The sequence below is a fragment of the Watersipora subatra genome, chromosome 1 (genome assembly GCF_963576615.1).
Source record: "Watersipora subatra chromosome 1, tzWatSuba1.1, whole genome shotgun sequence".
NCBI lineage: Eukaryota > Metazoa > Bryozoa > Gymnolaemata > Cheilostomatida > Watersiporidae > Watersipora > Watersipora subatra.
In genome coordinates, this window is record NC_088708.1 from 7872772 (window position 1) to 7896552 (window position 23781).

At 35.4% G+C, this 23781-nt stretch overlaps 2 protein-coding genes across 2 annotated transcripts; one reads left to right on the forward strand and one right to left on the reverse strand.

Moving 5' to 3' along the window:
* Positions 1-986: 986 nt before the first annotated feature.
* On the reverse strand, positions 987-6321 carry LOC137402646 (armadillo-like helical domain containing protein 1). The gene is made up of 7 exons (XM_068089152.1): positions 5983-6321; positions 5602-5768; positions 5293-5489; positions 4495-4781; positions 2637-2844; positions 2348-2429; positions 987-1280 (listed from the first exon to the last, which is right to left on the reverse strand). Exons 1-7 carry the CDS (start codon positions 6255-6257, stop codon positions 1258-1260), a joined length of 1239 nt encoding a protein of 412 aa, XP_067945253.1. The 5' UTR covers positions 6258-6321; the 3' UTR covers positions 987-1257.
* A 256-nt stretch (positions 6322-6577) lies between these two features.
* Positions 6578-23779, forward strand: LOC137410618 (U3 small nucleolar ribonucleoprotein protein MPP10-like). The gene is made up of 12 exons (XM_068096063.1): positions 6578-6690; positions 12353-12773; positions 12919-13047; positions 13288-13397; positions 13504-13661; positions 14128-14225; positions 14831-15040; positions 15179-15316; positions 15504-15620; positions 22499-22606; positions 22724-22954; positions 23614-23779. The coding sequence occupies exons 1-12, from the start codon at positions 6590-6592 to the stop codon at positions 23767-23769; spliced, it is 1977 nt and encodes a 658-aa protein (XP_067952164.1). The 5' UTR covers positions 6578-6589; the 3' UTR covers positions 23770-23779.
* The last annotated feature ends 2 nt before the right edge of the window (positions 23780-23781 follow it).

The following is a 23781-nucleotide window of genomic DNA, read 5'->3' on the forward strand; positions in this document are numbered from 1 at the left end:
AGAGGATGACAGATCTGTATGCGCACAATCATCTGATTGTTTCCAATGTTTCTTTGGTGGTTCTCTGACAGGGCGATTGACTTATTTTCCGTGAAGGATTCCTTCCACTTTGGAGTTTCTAATTTGCTTTTTGACATTTTCTAATTACGGGTATTGGATCTTTTGAGCATTTTGCTGCTTGTACATATTGTATGCTTATCTTGTGGTCTTGTCTGGCTTCACTTCCAGTTTGTATCTTGTTTTGGTGATATTTCCATACAGCACAATTTTATAGGTGATGTTATCCAAACGTTAATACATATCCAAGAAAAGTGAAAAATCTAACTAAATAGTAAATACACCGCAATGCAATTTTAATCAGCTATTTCCTATCAACTGCATATATTTTTGAGTCACTTTTATAAATGGTTTGTTAGTTAATGCTCAGACGATTTGCCAATCTTAATGGTTGTATGAACAGCGGTTGTTCTCCAAACTAATAAAACTAACTACTGAAGCTATGTGCTAGCCACTTTTATTTGGAAACTGTGACACTTGCAGAAGAGCACAATATTAACTTTATCACAACATTACCATCATCTCGCTAATTCTTCAATTTAGCCATAAATGACAACCTTTGCATGTAAGTGTTCTTGTTTCACTTAAGAAGTACTATAACACTTTTCTAGATGCTTGGAGGCTATTGATTCCAAGAAAAAAGCTTTGAATGCACATATACAATACGTAAATCAATGAGTCAGCAGTTGTTTCTCCAACAGCGATTCAAATTTTTAACTTTTTGTTATTCGCTGTCACACTCAGCCAAGCATTTTCATAGTGGCTACCAAAGGCTCCATCTTGCATGAATCTACTACCAAATCAACTGTTAGTATTACAGTTTATAAAAATAACACCTCAATGTTTTCACCTTTTCCCTCCATGTATTTTTGAGAACAAAAAAATACATTTCGGGTAGAAAATAACCATTTGTAATCTTGTGCCCTGGTTTTAAGCGATCCCCGTGTATTCATCGGTAAGTTTAATTTTAACTAAGCAACATTTGCCAATAAAAGTATACACGCAGATTGCTACTAACAAGTTGCTAGTAGTAAATTACCTGAAATAATAGCAAATGACACAGGATATATAAAGGCTTTATATTAAAACTTATGCAATTTGCAATTATTTAAAGAGCTTAGTCCGTGTGGTCCATGGAATGTGGTTAGTCGATGATATTCATGAGAAAATGAATTCCATTTTTCTGAGGATGTAATCTCTTCAACTTTCAGCCAATTCATTTCCTGAAAATGGAATCGTAAATCTCAATAAGAATCAATAACTCTGGATGTCTAAGCTAAACACTCGTTATTTCACAATGAAATGCTAAGTAACTAAATTGATACTTTCTGCAAAATTAAAAAATGTTTTATATCATCAACTTTGTGTTCAACCCACCAAAAGCAAATAATGCATTATTTTGAGCATCACTTAAGTAATGTCTTACATAATGTAATAATGCTGTAATCAATGCTTCAAGTATTGCGTTCACTGGTGCATAAAGTAATGCAGCCAACACCTCTTTTCATATTGCTTCAGGCAAGTGTTCAATCAAGCCACATACTACATACTGTAGATATTCACTGATGCATGCAGTAATGCACCAAGTTAAATCACTGTGATACAAACCAACAGCACTGAGCCATTAATGCTAGTTGGTCTACCAATTTGTTTAGGAAAGGCAACTACGAGGTGCAGTTGAATCAAACAGCGACTAACAAAATCAACAAATTCAGCTCATAGTTATGCTAAGATTGGCTAAGCGGAATATGCAACCAGACTCCTTAACATGCTCACTCTTACCCATCAGTACTGCCTCGGAGGAATACCTGCATAATACAACAACTTAAAATTGTCTAAAAGCAGCTACATCTATTCTAAGGTTGGCTGATTCTTGCCCTCCAACACAATTAACCTTGGCAAACAGAATTTATAAATTTTTGGAGGACCAATATTTGGGAAGGTCTGTCTGTTTTTTATCAATACAAAGCCAGTTTCAGTTCAAAAATTTTTAGTCACCGATTATTTCCCAAATATTTAAAAAGATTAAAAGCTACGCAATTTAAATTATTTTTAAAAGTAAGTTCCAGTTTTTCAATGTTACATTATTTCACCAACCCCATTTTTCTTTACGGAGAAGAAATGAAGTTTCTAATTCTAGAAAAGGATTAGGGCTCCGAACTGCTATTAACAAGCTCTTATGTGAAAAGAAATAATTGCATCCGTACAATAATACGCTAAAAACCCATGTCATGTTTTCCTTATATTTTCTAAAGGCAATGGGAATATACAATTATTACAATTCACCAACCTCCAGGGATGTTTACTTTGTTGGAGAGGAGTACATCGGCCTGTATAGCTGTCATATTCACATAGAGGCTTTCTGGGTCAGCCTAATAAAACAGCAAAATAATGAAAAACAAGAAACATTGCTTCCAAACAGCGTATATGCCTTCTGTTTGTTCCTGAGGTGTTTTCAGCTCAACTTACAAAGCAACAGTATATCATGAAACTCAAAGACAAGCTCACATCATATAACATCGAAATTCATACATAGCATAGGCATACATCAGAAGCTGTACATCAGGTTAAAATCTCACCATGAAGCTTGTGTAAAAACTTTCTGTGACAGCCTCCTTTACATGGTCGTCAACTATAGGAAAGGTTCTGCAGAGGAATTCAAGAGTCAGGCTTGCTTGTCGCTGACTGTCAGCGTAGTCTTGGTTGCCCATGGCGACCATAAGATGATGCACTACTCTCATCTGTATGAGAGTCTCCGCTCTCTCCAGAGAGTTCTCACACAGCAGGCTGCAAAAAGCAGGTGTGTTACAGATTTGTGCAAATATAGCGAGTTATCTGCTTTGAAACTTACGATATCATTTCGGAGAATGTAGAATGTTTGCAATGTATAATTTTTACTCGTCAAATAAAAAGTATGTGTTAAGATGGTTGACTTCAACCAGTTGCTAGTAGATCAGTTGCTAGTAGATTATCCATACATGCATTTGCATACCAGTCATGCAAATGAGAAAAATTTCAGTAATAGATGATTTGGCTTTAGTTGCATGAAGTCAGAGCACCTAGCAAATACCACTTCTAGAAAAGAGTTTGCCTACTCTTAACTGCTTATATGTATTGAAGCAGTTATGGCCGACTAGATGCTTCACTATGGCTTGCAAGTACTGCATAAGCCGTGGCTATTTTGTAGACAGACAAAGCAAAGTGATATATAGAATCATACATAAAGTTGATAAAGTGAGATAGGTGCAGATAATTTCTAGCTGAAACTCTTTAAGACTGGTTTACATGTATTTTAGCTATGTATACTTCCGTAAGCAATTTTATGCTTTAAACATAATAAGAGTTTTTAAGTTGACACTTGTACTGTTAGTGCTAGTCTGGTAGATTAATAATAAACCATCTCTGTCACATACAGATATACCGTATGTATCATACGTACCCTAGGACACTTATATTTTGCTAGTATTTAGTTTCGTGAGTAGCATACAGTGTGAAATTTTGCTGCAGCTTAATTTCGCAGCTCTAATAAGTTCGAAAATACAGTGTTGTGAAAATAAATGCAGTGGAACAAACATAATTAGATTCCTCAGGTTCAGTTCACCGATAAGAAAAAAATTTCTATTTAGGACTAGTTTGTAATTGTGAACCGCAGGTAGAATGGTGTGGGCAAGGTCGATAAGATATGGCTTTGATATGGGTAGACAGCGTAATAAGTTACCAGGAGACGACAAAATTCTGAAGCGTGCACGCCATTTGTTTTTTGGACTATCAATGAACGAAGCTATTCAATTTCGCGTTTTCGCTCGTTCTTTATGATAGTTTAGTTTCGCACATGAAATTTTCGTGAGAGGATGACTCTGCGAAAACGCGAAAGTTAGATGAGGCGAATGCATAAGTGTCCTAGGGTACATGCATGTATATGATGCATACACGCATGTATACGATGTACACATACATGTCTTTTTGGCAACTCCAATACATTAACTGGACAACATTAACCCCCTTAAGTGAACCTGAAGGTTGCTTTTTCATGAGACTACAAACCAAAGGTGCTGTGCAGTACGTGTTGTTCAATTGTTGTATTTCAATAATTCTTGTTCTAGAACATTAAGACAAGCTGCATACTTAGGCTTCTAAGTAGCTTTTAGGTACTTAGGTTCTTGTTTTGTACAAATGATTAGTTGGAATTTGGGTGTATCATTTATACAACAATGCATTCAGCTAAAGTACAGAAGCTCAGCCTACAGTCATTGTTCCATGAATTAATGTGATTAGACAACTTCTACTTGAAATTGGCTTTTGGTTTTTAAACTATTTGGTGGTTAGCAAAATTTTGAGGAAATTACATGTATCAGCTGACTTGTTTGTCCCAAACTACGCTGTAGCTTTTACTGGCCGACTTAAACTACTCATGTATTTTGCCTGTAAAATACTCACAGAATACATTTTGCAGCCGCTGCCTGTTGAACATAGACAGGAAGAGGTGGAGCCAAAACTCCAGATTTGTGCTGGTCACTGAGGATTTCAGGTTGTTTTCCAGAAAGTATTTCTTCTTTGGATGGTTTAAGCGATCTAATGAGACCCTCTAAGAGCTTGTCTCTCACCGAGTAATCCATCAAAAGATTGATGAGTTGAATGGCTTCATACTGTACCTCTAAGTGCAAGGTCCTGGTTATAGCCAGCAGCGGCTCTACTATGGACGGATGAGCATTCTCAACCATTGGCTGAAAGGTGGAAAAGCAGAGATACATAAGGCACCAGATGAACAATAAACAGACTGCTGCCGCATTATATTTTCTCCTTCAGTTTGACAGTTGAATATGTTTGAAAACAACTTGCTGTAATAATTTATGGAAAGAGTGTAGCTAAAACCAAGAAAAATCAAATCCTCGTTAGTAGCTCAATGAAAATTTGACAATTAAAGGTTTGAACGTTTAAAAAGAATATTTCAATGTTTTTCTAGTTAGCATTAGCTGCTAGGTATAGAACCGAGTTAATTTAAAAGAAGCATCCAATATTGTGCAAGCCCACTGCTGTTGCTTCTTCTATGGATTTCATAAATATAATCTTACAACCACTTGAATCTACACATCTTATCAATATATGCTAGTTATTGCTGTATATACATTGCATTAGCAGCATACTGAAAACATAATAATACTAGCAATAGTTATAACCACAACGATAGTTAGAACACCAAACACACAATAACTAGAGTTTCAACTCAGATCTTACCTGAACTTTGACCAGGCACTGAGCAGCCATTTGCTGAGCTTTAGGAGAGGAACAAGGGAGCAGCGCAATGAGCCCCTTATAAACCTGCTGGCAGAATCTAGGATTTCCTTCAGCCAAACTAAGCAAAAGATTCTTTGCAGCATCTTGAGTTTGGTCTGATTTTGATTTTGCTAGGCACTCTGCCACCGCCCTGATACCTAGAAAGTCAGATCAGTTTATCACAAAAAGCTACAGTACTTATACTAAATTAACTGTAATTTTTTTATTTACATTAGTTAATAAACTATGTGATAAATTTTAATAGCATACCATAACTTTCACAGATCAACTCCTTGTATTTTCTTCCAGAATTGGCAACACACTGAAGTAAAACTATTGCCTGAGTTTTATCTATCTCTTTTGACTGTTTCAGACCCAATATCTCTAGTAAAGTCAGTATTCCTCCAACTTCCAAAAACTCTGATAAGAATTTATGTCTGCAACAAGAACAACATACTTATTTACGCTTTGATTTAGATCAAACACAAATTTTCGATAAACTTAGATTGGAATGCCAAACCTTCCACTAGCATTTAGTTTTGGTTTCCAAGTATGGCCATGAAGGTATGGCTTGGAAATTACCATAACTAACTTTAAGTTTACTCTGTAGACACTATATGTGTATTGCTTGTCAAGTTTGATAATACTCACCCGCTTGAAGATGACACAAATATGGTTATAGCTTGCAATTGCTGAGTCAGGCTCGTGCCTATCATGTAGGTTAATCTTAACCATGCTGTTAATCTGGCTAAAAATAAACTTGCAGCTTCTGCAAATTCCGAATCCAGTTCTGGTCCAGTTTTGTTCATGTTTTCCTCGATGAAATTTACTAGTATTTTGTGACGAACGCTTTTAGATCCTTTGTCCCATTCGTGTAATAAGTTCATGACTTTAGACACAGCTGTCTGTTGCTTAGCTGATCCCATTGCCTGTTACAATATTAACACAGATGTAAACAAAAAAATTTATTTCAAAGGTATAAGATATAGAGAGATCAGTCAATTTTAGCCGATAAGATATGGCTTTGATATGGGTAGACAGCGTAATAAGTTACCAGGAGACGACAAAATTCTGAAGCGTGCACGCTATTTGTGCAACGCAAATGAGATAATTATTTTATTTCAAAATGATTATTTAGTTTTTTATTTTTTTATTAAAATGTAATTAATTTTAATTATATTAATTTTATTGTGTAGTTGATATAATTGACCTTCGCTTGACCTTCAGTACAAACGCGTGTTATAGAAGTAAAATAAGCATGGCCAGCTCAGAGTTCAGCAATAAAGATGCCAATCGTTTATTTGAACAGCTAATGAAAACTGCAAGTGCCTTTTTATCTTCCGAAATTTCATTCACGAGGTACGTCTTTCTTTTAATATGCGTGTTGTACCATTTATACATGTTATTTAGTAGTCCGCTAATTGCGGGTTTGGGGAAAAAGTAATGAAGAAAATGCGAGTCAATTAGGATTACTATAGTAATTATTTTTGCTTATATGAGTGGGGCGAATCTTGTTTTCTAAAGTGGAGTATTATCGTTCAAGTTTGAAAAAGCTTGACTTGAAGCACTGCAAAGATATTGCTTAGCACTGGCTATGCGTCTCCAAGGCGTAGTTATGTTATATACGTACAATTAATCTGAATCCACATGTATACATCAGTGTTGAATTTGCTTCATCATCTTTTTTTACTATGTTTAGTTTGTGCACCTTTGCTTAGCTTGTGTGAACTAATTTGATTATTACTGGTTCAGGTACTAGTGAAGGTGTTGATCTATTGTAAGCAAGAATGATCTTTACCAGTAAACTTTACTTCTTTATTCCATATTTTTTTCACATTGATTAAATATTTGTTAAGATTAAAAGACTGCTGGGAGTAGCTGCAGGAACATGATAACAAACAGATTGAATAATAGGCAGAAAATTTATGTAGCATAAGTTTATGTAGCATAAGAAGGAAATCGAAAAATGGGTCAAAATGGTGACTGAAATGAAAAGAATATTAATATAATGTTAATAGGAAAGGCATTGTCGAAGGTTGTCGTAGTTTGGCTTTGCAATACACACATTAGTTGTAGCTGTCAAGAATAATCTGTGCAAATGAATTGAGATAGCCTTGAGTGAAAAATGAGTAACAAAGAGGTGAGCTTGTGGGACAGATTAATTGAAGTAAATATGTATGGGAATTTGACTCGGAGTTGTTCATAGGCAGTATTAAGTTGGAAAGTCTAGCAAATAAATATCAAGCATGTAAATTCACATCAGTGATAAAGTTAGTTATCTTCAGCGATAAAGTTAGTTATCAGCCATAAGTAATGTTAGGTTGGTAGCTGGTTAATTAAGCATATGGTATCCTTATGGTTACCATAAAGATATGTATGGTATCCTTCCATATCTGGTTGAAGTATGTTAGTAGTCTGTTAGTAGTCATAAGAAGATGAAGTGCAATATTTTTAGATCTGTTTTTACTAGTAAAAGATACTTCTTTATTTTATTAGTCCAGCAATTAAAATTCACAAATAACAAAATCTCAAAACATTACTATTATTGACAAAAGGTTAAAATAGCCAATTCAAGTTAACACCCTTATTCGAATGGTTGTCATGTTCGTTTGCGCAGTTTCGTAAGGCTGCAAATCTTGTCAGTCAAACAAGAGTCATGACAATACATAGATATAGAAGCTTAACTGTTAAGATAGTGGAGGAAAAGAGGCTCTGCTGATGATGGAGAAGAAAGTTTCATAGGCAGGGAAAAGACGCTTTGCAAATGCAAGGAAAGAGGCCGAGTCATTGGAGTTGTTCTCTTTTATAGATGTCTCAGTTAGCCTGTAAGAAGCTGTTTAGGCACTCATGTTCTGCTCTTTATGGTGCAACAGGTTAATATCTGAGTGAACTTGTCTTAAGTAGGTCATGGGAGTTGTCTGATCGGAAATGTCTAACTCCAGTTATTTTGGCCCTTTCTGCTAGAGGTCTAATTTCTTTTAATAGTTTTCTGGCACGCCAATTGATGTCTCTTTCCTCACGTGTTACTTCTACTGGAGGTTCCTGGTCCGCTTGCGAATGGGTATATGATGAAATTTCCTTGATGGTTCTTTGATGAACCAGGTGTTTTTGTTTGTTGTAATATTGCCTATATCACCGGGGGCTTCGGCGTTTCTCCATTATGCTATTTGCTTGTGGTAATACTTCCATTCAACAGCACTTTGAACTCGACAATCGCTGATTTAATATAGAACTACAGAGAACCGTTGTTCTTGCTTTTTAAACCGCGCAATCCATTATGGGTTAATGATTGATTTATTACACATGTTTGCCATTTGGTAAATTTTTATTATAATGGTCAATCTATTTATCAGCTGTAATGGAAAAAAGCTGATTTCATGTTTAGCAGGAAACATGGCAAAATTAGAGCTACAGGCCCCGTGTTGGGAGGTGTATTTTAGGTTAATTAAATTAGAATTTTTTTCCAAGTTTAAGATTACCGCAGAATTTTTTTTGCGCTGTGGTTTTAATGATGTCTTAATTTTAATGATGTGCATGCTTGTTTATTACTCAGAAGCCATTAGTAATTTTTGAATTATTCAATGAAAACTTGACTGCAAGTCGTAAATTTGCTTTTAACGTACAAACAAAGCTAGTTAAATTAGCAGGTATTAGGGAAGCTAGATAAATTTAGCAGGGTGAGTCTAATTAATACGAAACATAGTTTTCTTGCACCCAATCACCTTAAGAAAATAATGTGCAAATTGGTAGTGAGACTAGAATGCGAAAACGGAGTTACCCACTTAAGTTTAAACTGAAAAATATGGATTAAGGAAGCGAAACACTAGTAAGACTAAGCATCCAAAGTAAAATGTTGATTACAATAACCTTTTTCAAAAAACTATGGTACTCAAAGCCAGATAATCAATTCTATTGCCAAAGTTTTTGGTTCTAGTATTTAACTAGTTTAGAAAATGTAAATCGGTTGGGTCAAAAGTAACCAATGTTTTACTGCAATATATGCTAAGAATACCACAACATCAGCTGAAACTAGCCACAGTTAGAGAGCAAGTAAATGGAGCAGCTGAACAGAATTTCTATAAAATGTTTATTAGCAGCCAGTCTTTGTTGATCATTACAAGGGTTATCAGTAACTGCTCAATAAGTAATTATCATTTCGATAGTCTGCCTTATATGTAATTATTTAACTACCATCAAAATTGTTATCCAGTATATATTAAAACAGAACACGTTTACTCCAAAACATGGTGAAAACAAAAAAGAGTTACCTGTTTCATTATTGGTTATAAATTTTTTTAGCAAGTAACTGCGTGAATGATGATGGTTTACTCATTCTACTGATGATAGTAAAAATAATCATTCACTATGTTTCCATGGTGCGCAGTACTGCGAAGCAGCCCCCTCCGAAGTCGAGGGGATTGTACGTTTCCATGCTGCGCAGTGGTTTTCAGCAAATACCGCAAATTAGCCAGAGAAGAGAAATTGTATAAATCGAATCGCCTGATGGAGAAATAGAATCGATCACGGATACCGAACGTCATAAACAGTCTTTTTTATGATTCTGTCGTCATTATACTTTTATTTACAATACACATTCACAAGGTTTTACAAACCTTAACACACTTTTTACACAGTAATATATTTTTAATAAGTATTTTTTAAGTAATATATTATTTAAACTTTAATTTAGGACTTGCCACCTATTTTTCGAAGTGTTGGCATCGATAACAAAGTCCAGGAAAGTAATCACCTCATCATCCTCGTGAATGCAAACCATAATTAAATTTATGTGAAAGAAGATCGGAAGAATAGTGAAAAAACAAGATTAGCAGGACAACCTTTGTACTAGTTTATGGCCATCGAAAAATCCGTCTCCACGGCATGAGAGCTATGCGCAGCCACTGCGCAGTTGCTGTTTCTTTGCTGCGAATTTGCACTGGCTTTGCACTGATCAGTGCGCAGGGATTTCAGTGCGAAGACGCCGTTTCCATGATTCGGAGATAGCGCAACTCCGAAGCACTGCGCATCATGGAAACATAGTGATTGCTGAGATTGTGCAATTATTCGGTTTGATGAAAGATTATTGAGAAACTCATATTTATAGAGGTTATTGTCATATTGGTGTATTACAAAATATTGTTGTGTTCAGTCGGATTATGTCCACCAAAGGCAGTGGTAGACAAGCTAAGCAAAAGTGCACGAACTAAACATAGTCAAAATAGAATAAGATGACAAAGCAAATTCAACACAGATGTATGTGTGGATTCGGATTAATTGTGCATAACATAATTACTCCTTGAATACACTAGCACTACATGCCAGTGCTAAGCAATAGCTTTGCAAAGCTTGAAGTCAAACTTTTAATTTTGAACGCTGTGATCGAAACTGGCATGCTTTGAAAGTATGTACAAGGCTCCACCAATTTTACTTCTTATATTTTTCATCGCTTTGGGAGAAAAGGGTGTGACAGTCGGGGTGCATGTATGCTCTTCTTACTTTTACCCCAGTTGAATGGTACAAACCATAAGTCTTTAGTATATCTGAGCGTCTTGGAAGCAAATCTCTTGATCTGCTAAAATTGATGTCTACTTTATTATCATAATGGGTCCAGCAATAAAGAAATATGCTTCTGTTTGGGGACCATTCCAAAGTTAACTGTAGTGTTATCTACCATAAAGTCCCGGATACACGAGTACACAATTCGTAGTGGCTAAATTTGGTGTTACATAAACATTTGGTCATACGAAACACTGATTTTGCATTCTAATTCCGCCAACAGGGTGCAGCTCGACAAAAACGGAGTTTACTCTCTCAATTAGTAAACTAAGGTGAAAAACTGAAGTGTTTGTAGATGCAATAAACAGGATGCTTTCACTTGAAGAATATACTCTTATTATCAAATTGAAAGGGAGATAAAGCTGCTGTGGGTGCACCGTTTCAACTTGCAGCAAAACGAAAAGGCTCTCTATGCTATTCTCAAACCTCTTTTATGTTTTGATAACTCCTTGGAAACGCACCATCATTATTTACAGATGAGCACAGAATGCTCTGATCATATCTTATTGTTAATTGCTCATAAGATTACAAAACAACATATTAACATAAAAATAGTATAGCTGAAACTTATTTTTTCCAATTTTATTCAATTTGTAACAATCTCTTTTAAAAAGATAATCTTGTACTACCATGTTATTATGTCATAGAATGTTTTGTACAGGTTTTGGGAAGCGTTGATTTTCCTGTATTGATGTAATATATAGTATAGAATGCCATTTACCCTCTAAACTGGAAATCAGAGGCAGCCAACCCTTCTATAATATTTGACCAGTTGCTGGCTCGTGTTGTTCTCGTGTCTATGTAGTTTGAGTGCAAGATGTTTCACAGCCAAATTTTATTGGCAACAACATTTTTTAAAATCTCATGCCAATGTGCCATTATGACTCAAAATAAATTAATACAAATTTTGTGAATAATCTCATGCGACAAAGAAATGAAACTACATGCCTCATTCGTTCAGCGATAGTACATTGTGCAACATGAATTTGTGAAATCATAGTGTGGGAATATTCGCATCTGCAAATTCCGCCGTTTTTTAATCATGTTTGCATTTGTAGTTCCTTGGGCTGTAAGTGTCTCATCATCCAAATGCTATGTGAAATATTGTTACCTTGCATGCGACCTCATTTCTAATACTGGATATAGTCGTAAATACCTTCATGTTTTTACCAATCAGCATTTTTTGCTCCTATATATCGTAGGATTCAAAAATCTGAGCTTGGTGAACTATGACGCAAGCAAGTGTAAGAATATCAATATCTAAAAGCCAGCTGTTAGAAATGTACTGTTGCATTTTCAGAAATACTAAATGCATGGTGTTTAAACAATATGGTCTGTTGAATAATAACTGCCAATCCTGCGTTAAGCCAAGCAAACAGATGTATCTTAATTGATTTATTTGCTTATAGAGCATACAACTTCAATGGATGAGTTATTCTAAGATTGTTAATTATTTATGTTACAGGCCTGATGGTATTCCACAACCATTTGATGATAGTTCTCATGTGAAAGAGTGTATCAAGGCATGTTATGACCAAACCTACAACTACCACAAAGCAATAGAGTTGGAGGGCACTTCAAGATCAAAGTTACCATCTCTTCCCGAACTTTACATTCATGGACCTGACTCGGAACAGATATGGCAGCAAGTTGAACACAAGTTCAACCTTACTATTAATTCAGTTCCATCCGCTCCTAAAATCTCATCTCAAGACTTATTAATACCACTAACCAATGCGCAAGCATTAAATGAAATTTGTTCGGGTTCTGAACGAAATAGCGAAGAGTCAATTGACAATGCGGTAGACTTTTTTGAGGAGGACGAAGGTGAGGCTGATATGGAAGATGAGAGTGATGAGGATGTTGAAAGTGAACTAGCTAGTCAAGTAGGTAGAATCTTGTTCAACATCGCTTCTATGCATGTCGATAATGAGATTATTTCATCATTCCCGAAAAAATACAAAAATACTCTAGCATCTCCTTTTGTGAAATTGTCTCCGAGCTTTAATTTCATTCACCTTTCATTGTCAGGTGGATGATGAGTTTTTTTCACTGAACAATATGCAAGCATTCTTGGACAAGCAAGATGCAGACTATCTCAAGGATCCAGATGCTTTTGAGACGATGCCAGAACTGTATGATACAGACTCTGATTCTGAAGTTGGTTTTAAAGCTGTCCATTAAAATGATTTGTATGTTTTAGTTTATTACTTTAGTGATATACCATGGTAGCTTAAAATATTCAGATTAGATTGCATATGGTACATTTAAGCTGAATAATAAATATCTATTTTAACATACAATTGAATGAAAGTTGGTAACAACTGAGGCTGCGTACTATAGAATGGTACATGAAAGTGGCATTGGATTGATAATGACAAGTTACTTCACATTTAACAGGAAGCTCAGTACATGTATCGTGACTTCTTTGGTAAGCCTGCGGAAACAGGTTTTTCCCAACCACGAGAGTCTGTGGATGGTGATACAAGAAATGTCACACTTAAAAAAAGGTTTGTTTTAGTCACCACCCTTGTGAAGCTAAACAATATTAGTGTTTTTTTCTGATTGTGACCATAGTTTTAACCACTTGCCTACACGTATTGCGATATTCAACAGGCAGCAGCAGGATGACGATGATATTTTGGACTCGGAGGGCGAGTCTGCGGGGCTTTCTGAGGAAGATGACATGTCTGATGAAGAAGTTGAGCTGATGAAAGCTTTGGACGAAAAGACCGCAGAGCCTGAACTGTCTGAAGAAGAGATGGAAAGTAAAGGTATACAAGCAGGGGCTGATCTTCAGAGTCCTTGTTTTCATGGTAGTCTTTTATTGAGGTGCGGTTGCGCTATTAATTGTGCCTGAATGCGATCTTTATTAATTATAACATGATTACTTGTTCCAATTACATATCACACTCATCTGTGACACTATTACACAGGCTTGAAGCTTCCAATATTTGACACTGAAGGCGACTCGTTGAACATACTGTGGTGTGTCTGTAGATACTGTAGGCGACACCTTGAACATACTGTGGTGTGTCTGTAGGTGACACCTTGAACATACTGTGGTGTGTCTGTAGGTGCCACCTTGAACATACTGTGGTGTGTCTGTAGATACTGAAGTTGACACCTTAAACATACTGTGGTGTATCTGTAGATACTGTAGGTGCCACCTTGAACATACTGTGGTGTGTCTGTAGACGCTGAAGGTGGCTCATTGAACATACTGTGGTGTGTCTGTAGATACTGATGATGATTCTGATGCTGAACATCTACAGGATATCATTGGAAAGCGTAAAAATGAACCAAATAAATCAGATTATGAGCGACGTACCGAAAAGGTAGGTAAAAGTCTTTGCACTGTTCGTCAGCTGCAGAGTTCTACTGCCATTCATTTATCATGTCACTATAAGGCATCCCATTTATGTGAATACGGGAAAATTTTTAACTTCAGATGAGATGTAACTCTTCTGACATTTTTCAGTGTTAAAGTATTGTTTTTCTGAACATTTCTGTACACAATCAACCACCTTTTATGAAGTGTCACAATTAACCACCTTTTATGATGTGTCATTTCACTTTTTTGTATCTTAGGTAGTCATTATATTACCCTAACCACAAAACTGTTTAATTCCAATGTGATGAAATGATCAAGCTTGCGTGTAGAAGTCTAGCTCTGTTTGTTTGGACACTATTGCAATCAAAGTCTGAAAGACAATTTAGTCAGAGACGATAACATAATTATGTATCGATTCTAGCTAAGTGTAGACAGCTAAAAATGTGGCACATATGATTATAACTGTGTGGATCCTCCTACTGATAGCTATCAGGAACTTCGTTGTTACGCAGTTTAGCTGATAGTATCGAGTGTGTAATTTGATTAAATCATCACAAACTTTTACCAGGAGACAAATTCTGCGATTGTTCTGTATTTGATGTGCTCTAGCTTCGGGAGAGAATCACTGCCATGGAGGAGGAAGCTCTCGCTGATAAGCCTTGGCAGCTCAAAGGGGAGGTAACTGCTAAGGCAAGGCCTGAGAATAGCCTCATACAGGAAGCTGTTGAGTTTGATTCCAATGTAGCCCCAGTACCAGTAGTTACCATGGAAACCACTCAAAATTTGGAATCGCTCATCATACAGCGCATAAAGGATAAGGTAAATGCTTGGCTTCACTTTATTTGGCTTCTGCACGTACATCTACGATTGCAAGAAAGATTGATTCTGTTTATTTCTACTCTGTCTTTGGAGCCTGGTCTGGCTGAGCAAACTCAGATGAAATTTTGCTGTCCGCAGGCATTCGATGATGTTGAACGAAAGACACGACTGAAGGGGGATGGGGAGAAGTATAAGAAGCGCATAGAGCTGGACCACGAGAAAAGCAAACAGAGTCTCAGTCAGATCTACGAACAGGAGTATTTGAAACTACGAGATGTATGTTGAAGATACTCTAATGACATCTAGTAAATCAGTCCTTTCTTTTCGAACCTCTATTTCTTCTTGTTCTCTCTTCCATTTTTCTGTTCTTACACCTTTCCTTTGCAATCTGCAAGTTTTTCAGTTTTCAACTTGCCTTCTGGTGTCACTTTCGCACTGCCTCCTTTGTGTCTTCAAATCGCAGAAAGAAGACGACTCAGAAGAGAAAGAGAATCCAGAGGAAACCGCAATAAAGAAAATGATGGCATCTCTCTTTGCTAAACTTGATGCCTTGTCTAGCTTCCACTACACCCCCAAACCGGTATGCAATAGTCTCTTCAATACTCTGTCGTACTCAACTTCGAATGCTCTCACACGTTACGCATGCTCTACGCCTTGTTAGTTAGCAGACTCAGTTTTGATTAAAGGTTGCATACAAAAGTTTCATTCTTTTTCAATGAAGTATAGTAAGAACAAGGATGTTACTAGTACCGATAATTTTAAAAGTCCTTCGCAAGTAATAATGGTTGTTTATTAGGCTGTGCAAAAAACACTTCAATAAATTTTTTACTTGAATTTCAAACCATATTTTATTATTTCCGATCCCTGCTAGTGAGGTTAGTTTTGTCTTCAAGTCAGGAGAAGACTAAGAAGCTCATTAGCCTCGACTTATGATCACCTTAACATTTGGGCACATATTTGTTGCGACATTTGAAGTAGTTTTCGATGCGTGGTTTTCGAAATTCCTCGAGACATCGTGGCTTTGTAAATAAATGTATTTGGTTCTACAGTTCTCGAATAGTATTAAACAGTACTTAATAAATTCCTATTTTATTAGTCTTAAAATCATAGGTCCTAAGAATAAGCAATAGAAACGTATTTCTTTTAAAAATACTCAAAGCTGTTTAGTAGTCGTCATGAGGTAGAAAGGACGAGTGTAAAAATGAGAGTCTGAAAGGTTGTGGAGAGGATGGTCGTGATAAATATAGATAAAATGGAAAACACTACAAATATAAGTAGGCTGTTAATTTATAGTTCATGTAGTTTCTTTTGGATTAGCTCCATGTATCTATTCCGAGCTCTACCATTGCTTCATTGTATCTATTGTATCTATTCCGAGCTCTACCATTGCTTCATTGGCCATTTCCTGTCAGCTACATATCAATTGACTTGGCGTTAACCCATTCAGGGCTAATTAGTTATTGGTTGACTGCTCCCCCAGCCTAATTAATTTTTCAGTAGCCTTACAATTAAAATAGAGCTACACAAAATTGAGTATAACTAGAGTTCTTTTCAAAATAATCTTGATTTGTTTTTTGCAGCTTAACAAAGACATTCCAGGCTACAATTTGATATAAATTTTTGTGCACCTTTACAAATTCTACTAACCACAATTTCTAATACTTCTGTGAACTTTTTTTTGATCAAAATTATTTTTTGTTTCATAGCAGCTCACAAGCAGTTTTCTGGTACTGACATTGTTGGACCTATGTTAGATTGATAGCAAACTTTATCAGCAGCAAATAAAAAAGAGATTTCTCGATTCCAAGCAATAGAACAGGTGTTACTAGCTTTTAACCAACACTACGTCACTGACAGTTTTATCAATTATATAATCAAACAATTTGTTAATTTATATTGAAATGCATTGCAGAGGTTATTATGAATATATTATGCATAAAAAAAGATAATCAAGTTACCAGCTAACAGACAATCAATCACCAGCAAAGAAAATTGGTGTAAAAATACAGTAAAATATATTGTAAAAAATACAGTAAAAATTAATATGCATGAAAACGAAACAATATATACATGTAGAATATGGGTGTGTTCATAAAAAAATGATGACACAGTGAGAGTTATTTGATGCCAACTACACATGCATATTTGCTCCCATTATAACTTAGTTGATGCAGTATTCATCAGATATTGGTGTTGAAGCCCTAGGCTCATCATCAATGGCATCATCACTCACAAGCCCTTGACTGTCTTCACCTACATGTAGCAAATATGATCGGTAGTAAGCAACCTATTTGCTTTCAAACTTCTCGTACAGCCTAGAAAAAATTGTGCTTTAGTAGCTTTTCAGGGTAAATACCTGATAAAAAATTAAAAATAAGTAGTCTACTGCAGCTAACAATTGGTAATACAAATTGCAAATATTTTTGATACTGTAGATATAAACACAAAAAGTCATGAAGATGATTACTGTGGTAAATGTCCCCTATCAACCAATATTTGAGCCTAGTGGTTGGGGCTAGTTTATAGTAGATGTTGAGGTTGAGAACTATATGCTTGACTAACTGTGGGTTGAACAATTGGATATAAATGAAATAAGAAATTTTTATTATCTTGTAGTTCTACAAGGAAATCATAAAATTATTATTTATTATGGGGTAATAGAGTGATGAGTTCTGCTGCCAAAAGATCTAAATTTTATTGGATTGAAAATGTTATAATCATGTGTATCATGAAAAAATCCATATCTTACACTGTTAGAATAAAGTTTGTTAGAAATTCACAAGAAAAATTTCGGCTTTATCGTTGTTTTTTTTCGGTAAAATTCTATAAATAGCCACATAAAACTTACCTTCTTCCATCAGAAAATTCTCATTTTCTTGAACATTACTTTCGTTGCTATTTTCTTCCCCTGAGCTGATTACCACATCTTATTCACCTAAAAATTCTGCCATCGTTCGGATAAACCTTTTCCAAAATGGCGATCAACAAATTTTCAAAACAGTTGATATCTATCACGTAATTTGTTAGTTAAAACTCTCTTGTCCAATCACATATTTGGTATCAAAATGATGCCCAGACTCTTAAACTTTGTTTGGTAAATGAATGAAACCAATGTATCTAAACAGCTAAGCAATAGAGCAAATCAAAGTTTAACCCGGAGACTTCGGGAACGGGCCCTGGAGAGCACAACTCTTCCCGTAGTAATCGGGAACAGTGCTGAATGGGTTAACGTTACGGTGATTTGACAGAAACATTTTATTTTGTTCAGTTCTTCATTTAGTCTCTTTCATATAATTTAGATATTACATACTTTCATGTAATATATTTGCGTTAATGTTATATTTAACTATTGAAAGTTTTTTGTTATTGTCTTTTGTACTCTGAAACGTATTAAACAAAATACACCGTATTTTATGATAGTATTTGCTCCAACATATGATGGTTTTGACATACAAAGCAAATGTGCAGGGTGGGAAAAAAGCATACGTTTTTTTTTTAATTGGATTTTTTTTAAACATCAATTACCAGCTTTATTTTCATAACAAAAAAATCAAAAATCATCCTAAAAATAAATCAAACATGATATTTTTTAGGATGATTTAAATCATCATTAAATCATTTGATTTTAATCGGTCAACCCTGCAAATATGATAAAGTAAATTTGTATTTTGAGGGTCAACTAAACGTTTCCATGGCGACTTTTCAGAAGTAATCTAGTTACAAAATATTTAGCAACTATTTGGCTAAAATGGGATGTGAAAGGCCCTGCAGATTATCAAGTAGCATACTGTGAATTCTCATATCATACATGTATTTCCATAAAAAGCTTCAGGTTTGTACACACGTACTATGCTCTTCACGAATGTTGACAAATGCTAAACTTTCATTTATATCAATTATTAATTATTGCAATAGCAGTTAATATAAGATACGCGATTTGCTTTTCATTCTTCCTGCATCCTTATAGTTCTTCATAAATATAAGCATTAGAAATAGTAAACTTCACACAAATTAAACCATTTGTACTTGGCTATAGTAACCAATGATAGTAATCTTTAAATGTTGACTTGCAACAAAATTCACATTACAGCTACAGTCAAACATGGATAACTCGCCCTCGGATAGCTCGAACACATGTTCAACTCGAACGGTTTCTTTGGTCCATTCCCACGTAATGATAAATTGCTTTAGATAAATCGACCTTAACTCTGTTAACTGTGAACAGTTTTTTGCCCAACGGCTACCGAAACGGTTGTTATCGCTTTAGAAAATCACTTTATTCCCAGCCATAAAGGTAAACCTCAACATTTTGTAATTCATAGGCGTCGTTATTACCACCATCGGCAAAGTTTTTGTCAACGACTTTTCTAAAGGTTTGGTGAAATTTGATTTTCACCAAACATCCGCTTAGCGATGGCCCTTCGGATGCAAGGAAAAGTGAGGTAAGCTTCGCATAAACTTGAAGAAAAATCGGCAAAATTGATCTTGGATAAAACGCTCAAAAGAAAAAGATGTCTTTTCTTCTGAGCATTTCAACAACGATCAAGTTTTGCCAATTTTAAAAAACGTCCTGGCAATAACATCACCTCAAGCAACAAACTAATCTCAAGTGATAGAAAAATCTCTATACTTTTTGATAAAAAAGTTTTAAACTTTACATTAGAAGCATTTAATTTGAAACAAGCCATTTGTGCTTTTGATTTATATTATAGTTTGTATATGTACATATATCTACTAGTAAATAAATACATGGACTTGTGACAGTGCTCTGATAACTTGAACGCTCTGATAACTCGAACACTTTCACTCGGTCCCGTGGAGTTCGAGTTATCCATGTTTGACTGTATTCGGTATCAAGAGGTTCACCATGTCTTACTCTGTTGTGTTGTAGGTGAAAAATATATGGAAATGTGATTACACGCTCTTGAAAGCTAAAAAACGAACAGTTAATCGCAGCTGTCACAAAAATGTCGTAGATTGGAATCCCTTTCCAAAACGGCTCAAATGGGACGTAGTTGAACACAATGGCTTCTGTTTACACTTTCATGCAACCTCATTCGTCAAAATATTTTCACAAATATACTTCACCCATTCAACAAAACCGTGTCTATTGTCATTACGCGTCTATTTCATCATCATCATCGTAATGCTGTCACTTTGAGCACTGATAACTCAAACCCTACTGTAAAAATTAATTTAATTTTTTAATCTTAGCTCGAAGAAGTGCATATCATCATCTGATAGACATCTACGGCGTTTTCGTGATGGCTGCGATTATCTGTCCGTTTTTGATCTTTTAAGAGCTTGTAATCACATTTCCACATATTTTGCACCTACAACACAGCAAAGTAAAACATGATGAATCTTTTGATACCAACTAACTGTAATGTGAATTTTGTTGCAAGTCAACCTTTAAAAACTCGTACCTTAATGAAGTGTTAATGCCAGCTCTGACTTTTTCACCATCTAAATACACCGAAACCTCTGCTTACAAAAGACACTTCATGCGAAATTTTTGAGTTATGAAACATTTTAGTAGAAATCTTGCTTCGACTTGAAAGAGATTTCTAGATACGAAAAACCTTTTGTACTTTGACCTGTTTGTTAGTTTCGTGTTTTGGCCCGATTGGTTACGACTTGGAAACAACTTAGCACGCCTCGCACCCAGTTTCTTCTGCTAGCGAAAGTTCGTAAGCGCCGAGTGTTTTGTTTTCATTCATTGTATAATTTGAAGTTATAATATATCGCATACATTACATATATGGTAAGACACCTGTTGTTTCAAGCAATACAAGTTCTGTGTTTCATGTATGACAAAAGTTTTTCAGTTCGCCCCAAGGTGAACAAATCTTTTTACTTACGTTTAAAAAACCGTTTATTTTTGGGGAAAAAACCAAGACAACAATGCAACACCCATCTATTTTGACCTTATCTTCCAATTCGCTGTGGTCATTTCTTAGTCTTGCTTAGACAGTTGACGACAAAGGTAAACAAACATACCATACACTGTTTCTGGTTTTTTCTCTGGGTTTTTTATTTTCTTGATTTGTGCTTTTGTATTTATTATTTGGTAATATAATTATAACATGCATATGTTACAGGTTTTAACCATTACATTTATTTATAGTTTATACAAATATTATATCTGAGTTTTGCGGAGGCTTGGAGTGGATCAAAGGATTTATATAATAAAATCGGTTTCCACTTATGCGATTGTCTACTGACGAAATGGCTTCCGGAACGAATTACTTTCATAAGTAGAAATTCCACTCTATATAAAACAAAACAGTTAAACGTTTTTTATGGTTAATTCCCACTATTTTGGAAAATAAATAGGTTCTTAGGCTGCAAGTATATTTGGCCTTTTAATCTTTGTGCAGGTAAAGTTTTAGTTGATCAGTATGTGTTATATTTGTTATTGAACATAGTGATAATATAGGTACTTTTACACATGCTTTTGTGCACTAGATCATATGCAAATGAAAATTGATTATCAGGTTTAGCAGCCTAATGTATTGAGTAATGGTAATAATATGATAATTTCTGAGAAAGTTAAGTGTTGCGCTATCTTTTTGACAATAAAAATAGTGATATATAAAAAAGTGTTGCATTTGAATAAGAGTTTAACAACGCATTCTCACTTGTTACCTTTTATGCAGAATATCACTCTTTTATACTTCATAAAGTTAGTTAGTCTGTAAACCATTCAGACTTGGTGATATGATACCCAAGTGTGATTTCTATAAAAGGTGCAAAGCTCATCTTCCAAAGTTATAATAGGTACTATGCTTTGTACATATTATTGGATTATGAAAACAAAAAGTTTTTAATAACTTTCAAGTCCATGTTAGCACTTGAAAAAATGGCTATTGTGTTACTGGGTACCTGTAATTGTTAAGCATACTTAATATTTCAATGGTTTGGACATCTAAGTGGACCCTCAGAGCCGTAATCAGTGAGTCACCAATCATCTTTGACCACTTTTTACAACCAGTGAGCAAGGGCTATAAAATATAACAATCTTGAAATAATCAACAGCATAAGAGAAATACTTTTTATGGTCGTTAGCTGCTTCTGCTGCAAATTTTCTTCAGCAGATAAAATATCTTGATAAATCTTGATTTTTTAAAAACATGCCTGTCTCCAAAATCTGGAAAGTTTTAGTTTGTAGTCAATTTATTGTTGTTTTTATTTATATCGAGTCTTTTGTGGCAAGTGGAACTATATGAAACTATAGTTTTAATAATGCAATGGTAGCATTCATTATTTTTGCTTCACAATTCTCAACTTATTACGATAAGTACAGGGCAGCAGTATAGGGCAGCAGAGCAGACCCTTATATAGGAGTTATATACAAAAAATGCCAATAGTTGCTGTTGAAATTACATAACTTTGGGATGTTGTAATTCAACCTGATATTTAACATGCAATAACCACTCTAAAATTTGTCATTTTCAGGCACCTCAAGAAGTAAAGATAGTTTCTCACTTGCCGTCCATAGTAGTCGAGGAGGTACAACCAACGACTGTGGCTGACTCTGCTCAACTCGCACCAGAGGAAGTGAAAGTAAGTTCCTTCCAGTATTTACTATTAGCTGACTACTATCATGTGCGTGGTTATACAAACAACATGCAAACATCATTACAGCATTAATCTGAGCACCTATTTACTTACATCTTACAGCGCCCTAAAGTGGAAGTAAAGGACAAAAGCGAACGCACTATCACAGACAAGAAAAGAATTCGCAGACAGAAGAAGGCTCAGCACCGGAAGATAGAGAATGTGAAGAAAACTGCCGAGGCACGAGTTCAGAAAATCAATCCTGGTCTAGGCAATAAAAGAGCGGAGCAGAGGAGTATAGAGGCCATTAAACAAGCTGTCGTAAACGAAGGCAGGGTCATCAAGCCATCAAAGGTAGGAGTTGTCTTCACAAGGTTAATCCATTGAGATGCTCCAAGTGCTGCGTTAAATTTGATTTAAAGTTTTGTTTTAATTGGTGGTGCAACTGATACTTTCTATGGCTAGATAGAACTTTCAATTGATATATGAATGAAATGTGTTGGTAATTTTTTACAAAAATAGCTTGATTGGCTTTAATAACCACTGGTGGGCTTATGCGGCAAGCATGGCAGTTCCTGCTAAACTAAAGAGGCCTGTCAGGTCTCAAGTTTCCAAAACAATAGACAATTAGAGGCAACTGCTGCCTGTACTTAATGTTCTAGTTACTATTGATATGTCCTGCAACAGGAGGCTAATTTTGTATTGACAGCTAGCCATCTGGTTTGTGGGGCAAATAAATTTCACTTAAGACAGTAGCAGTGATACTAACATTTCCCAAAACCTGTGCTAGTAAATTGTGCTTGTATAAATGCCTGATAAAGACTTAATAGCGTGAATGCTGCCTCCCAATTTGATTGCTGCATGATTCTGTCACATATCATTTTGCCAACATTGTATACTCTGTAATACACTAAATAAACAGCATCTCCGCAGCTTACACGTGTCATTTAGGTAAGTAGCTGTGTGCTTATCATCTTAGCACTCAATTACTACAATGGCATAATTTGTTTCAGGAGTCAATCTTACATGACAAGACCTTCTCATCATCAAAAGAATTCTTCAAGGCTCTGCAGAATGAAGTGAAGATGGACAAGAAAAATGTACGCTCTAAAGCAGACAATCGCAAAAAGCGAACATTATCTAAAACTGCTGACAAATTGAAGCTCTGATGGAGTGTTAGC

What these genes read in the sequence shown, in the direction of transcription:
- LOC137402646 (XM_068089152.1), bottom strand. Translation starts at nt 6,257, where the DNA reads ATGGGATCAGCTAAGCAACAGACAGCTGTGTCTAAAGTCATGAACTTA. An exon ending in GCGGCTGCAAAATGTATTCT is followed by an intron (nt 2,845 to 4,494) that starts GTGAGTATTTTA and finishes TGCTTTTTGCAG; the next exon opens with CCTGCTGTGTGAGAACTCTC. An exon ending in CAAAGTAAACATCCCTGGAG is followed by an intron (nt 1,281 to 2,347) that starts GTTGGTGAATTG and finishes TTCCATTTTCAG; the next exon opens with GAAATGAATTGGCTGAAAGT.
- LOC137410618 (XM_068096063.1), top strand. Translation starts at nt 6,590, where the DNA reads ATGGCCAGCTCAGAGTTCAGCAATAAAGATGCCAATCGTTTATTTGAA. An exon ending in TCCGAAATTTCATTCACGAG is followed by an intron (nt 6,691 to 12,352) that starts GTACGTCTTTCT and finishes TTTATGTTACAG; the next exon opens with GCCTGATGGTATTCCACAAC. An exon ending in AAAGTGAACTAGCTAGTCAA is followed by an intron (nt 12,774 to 12,918) that starts GTAGGTAGAATC and finishes TTTCATTGTCAG; the next exon opens with GTGGATGATGAGTTTTTTTC.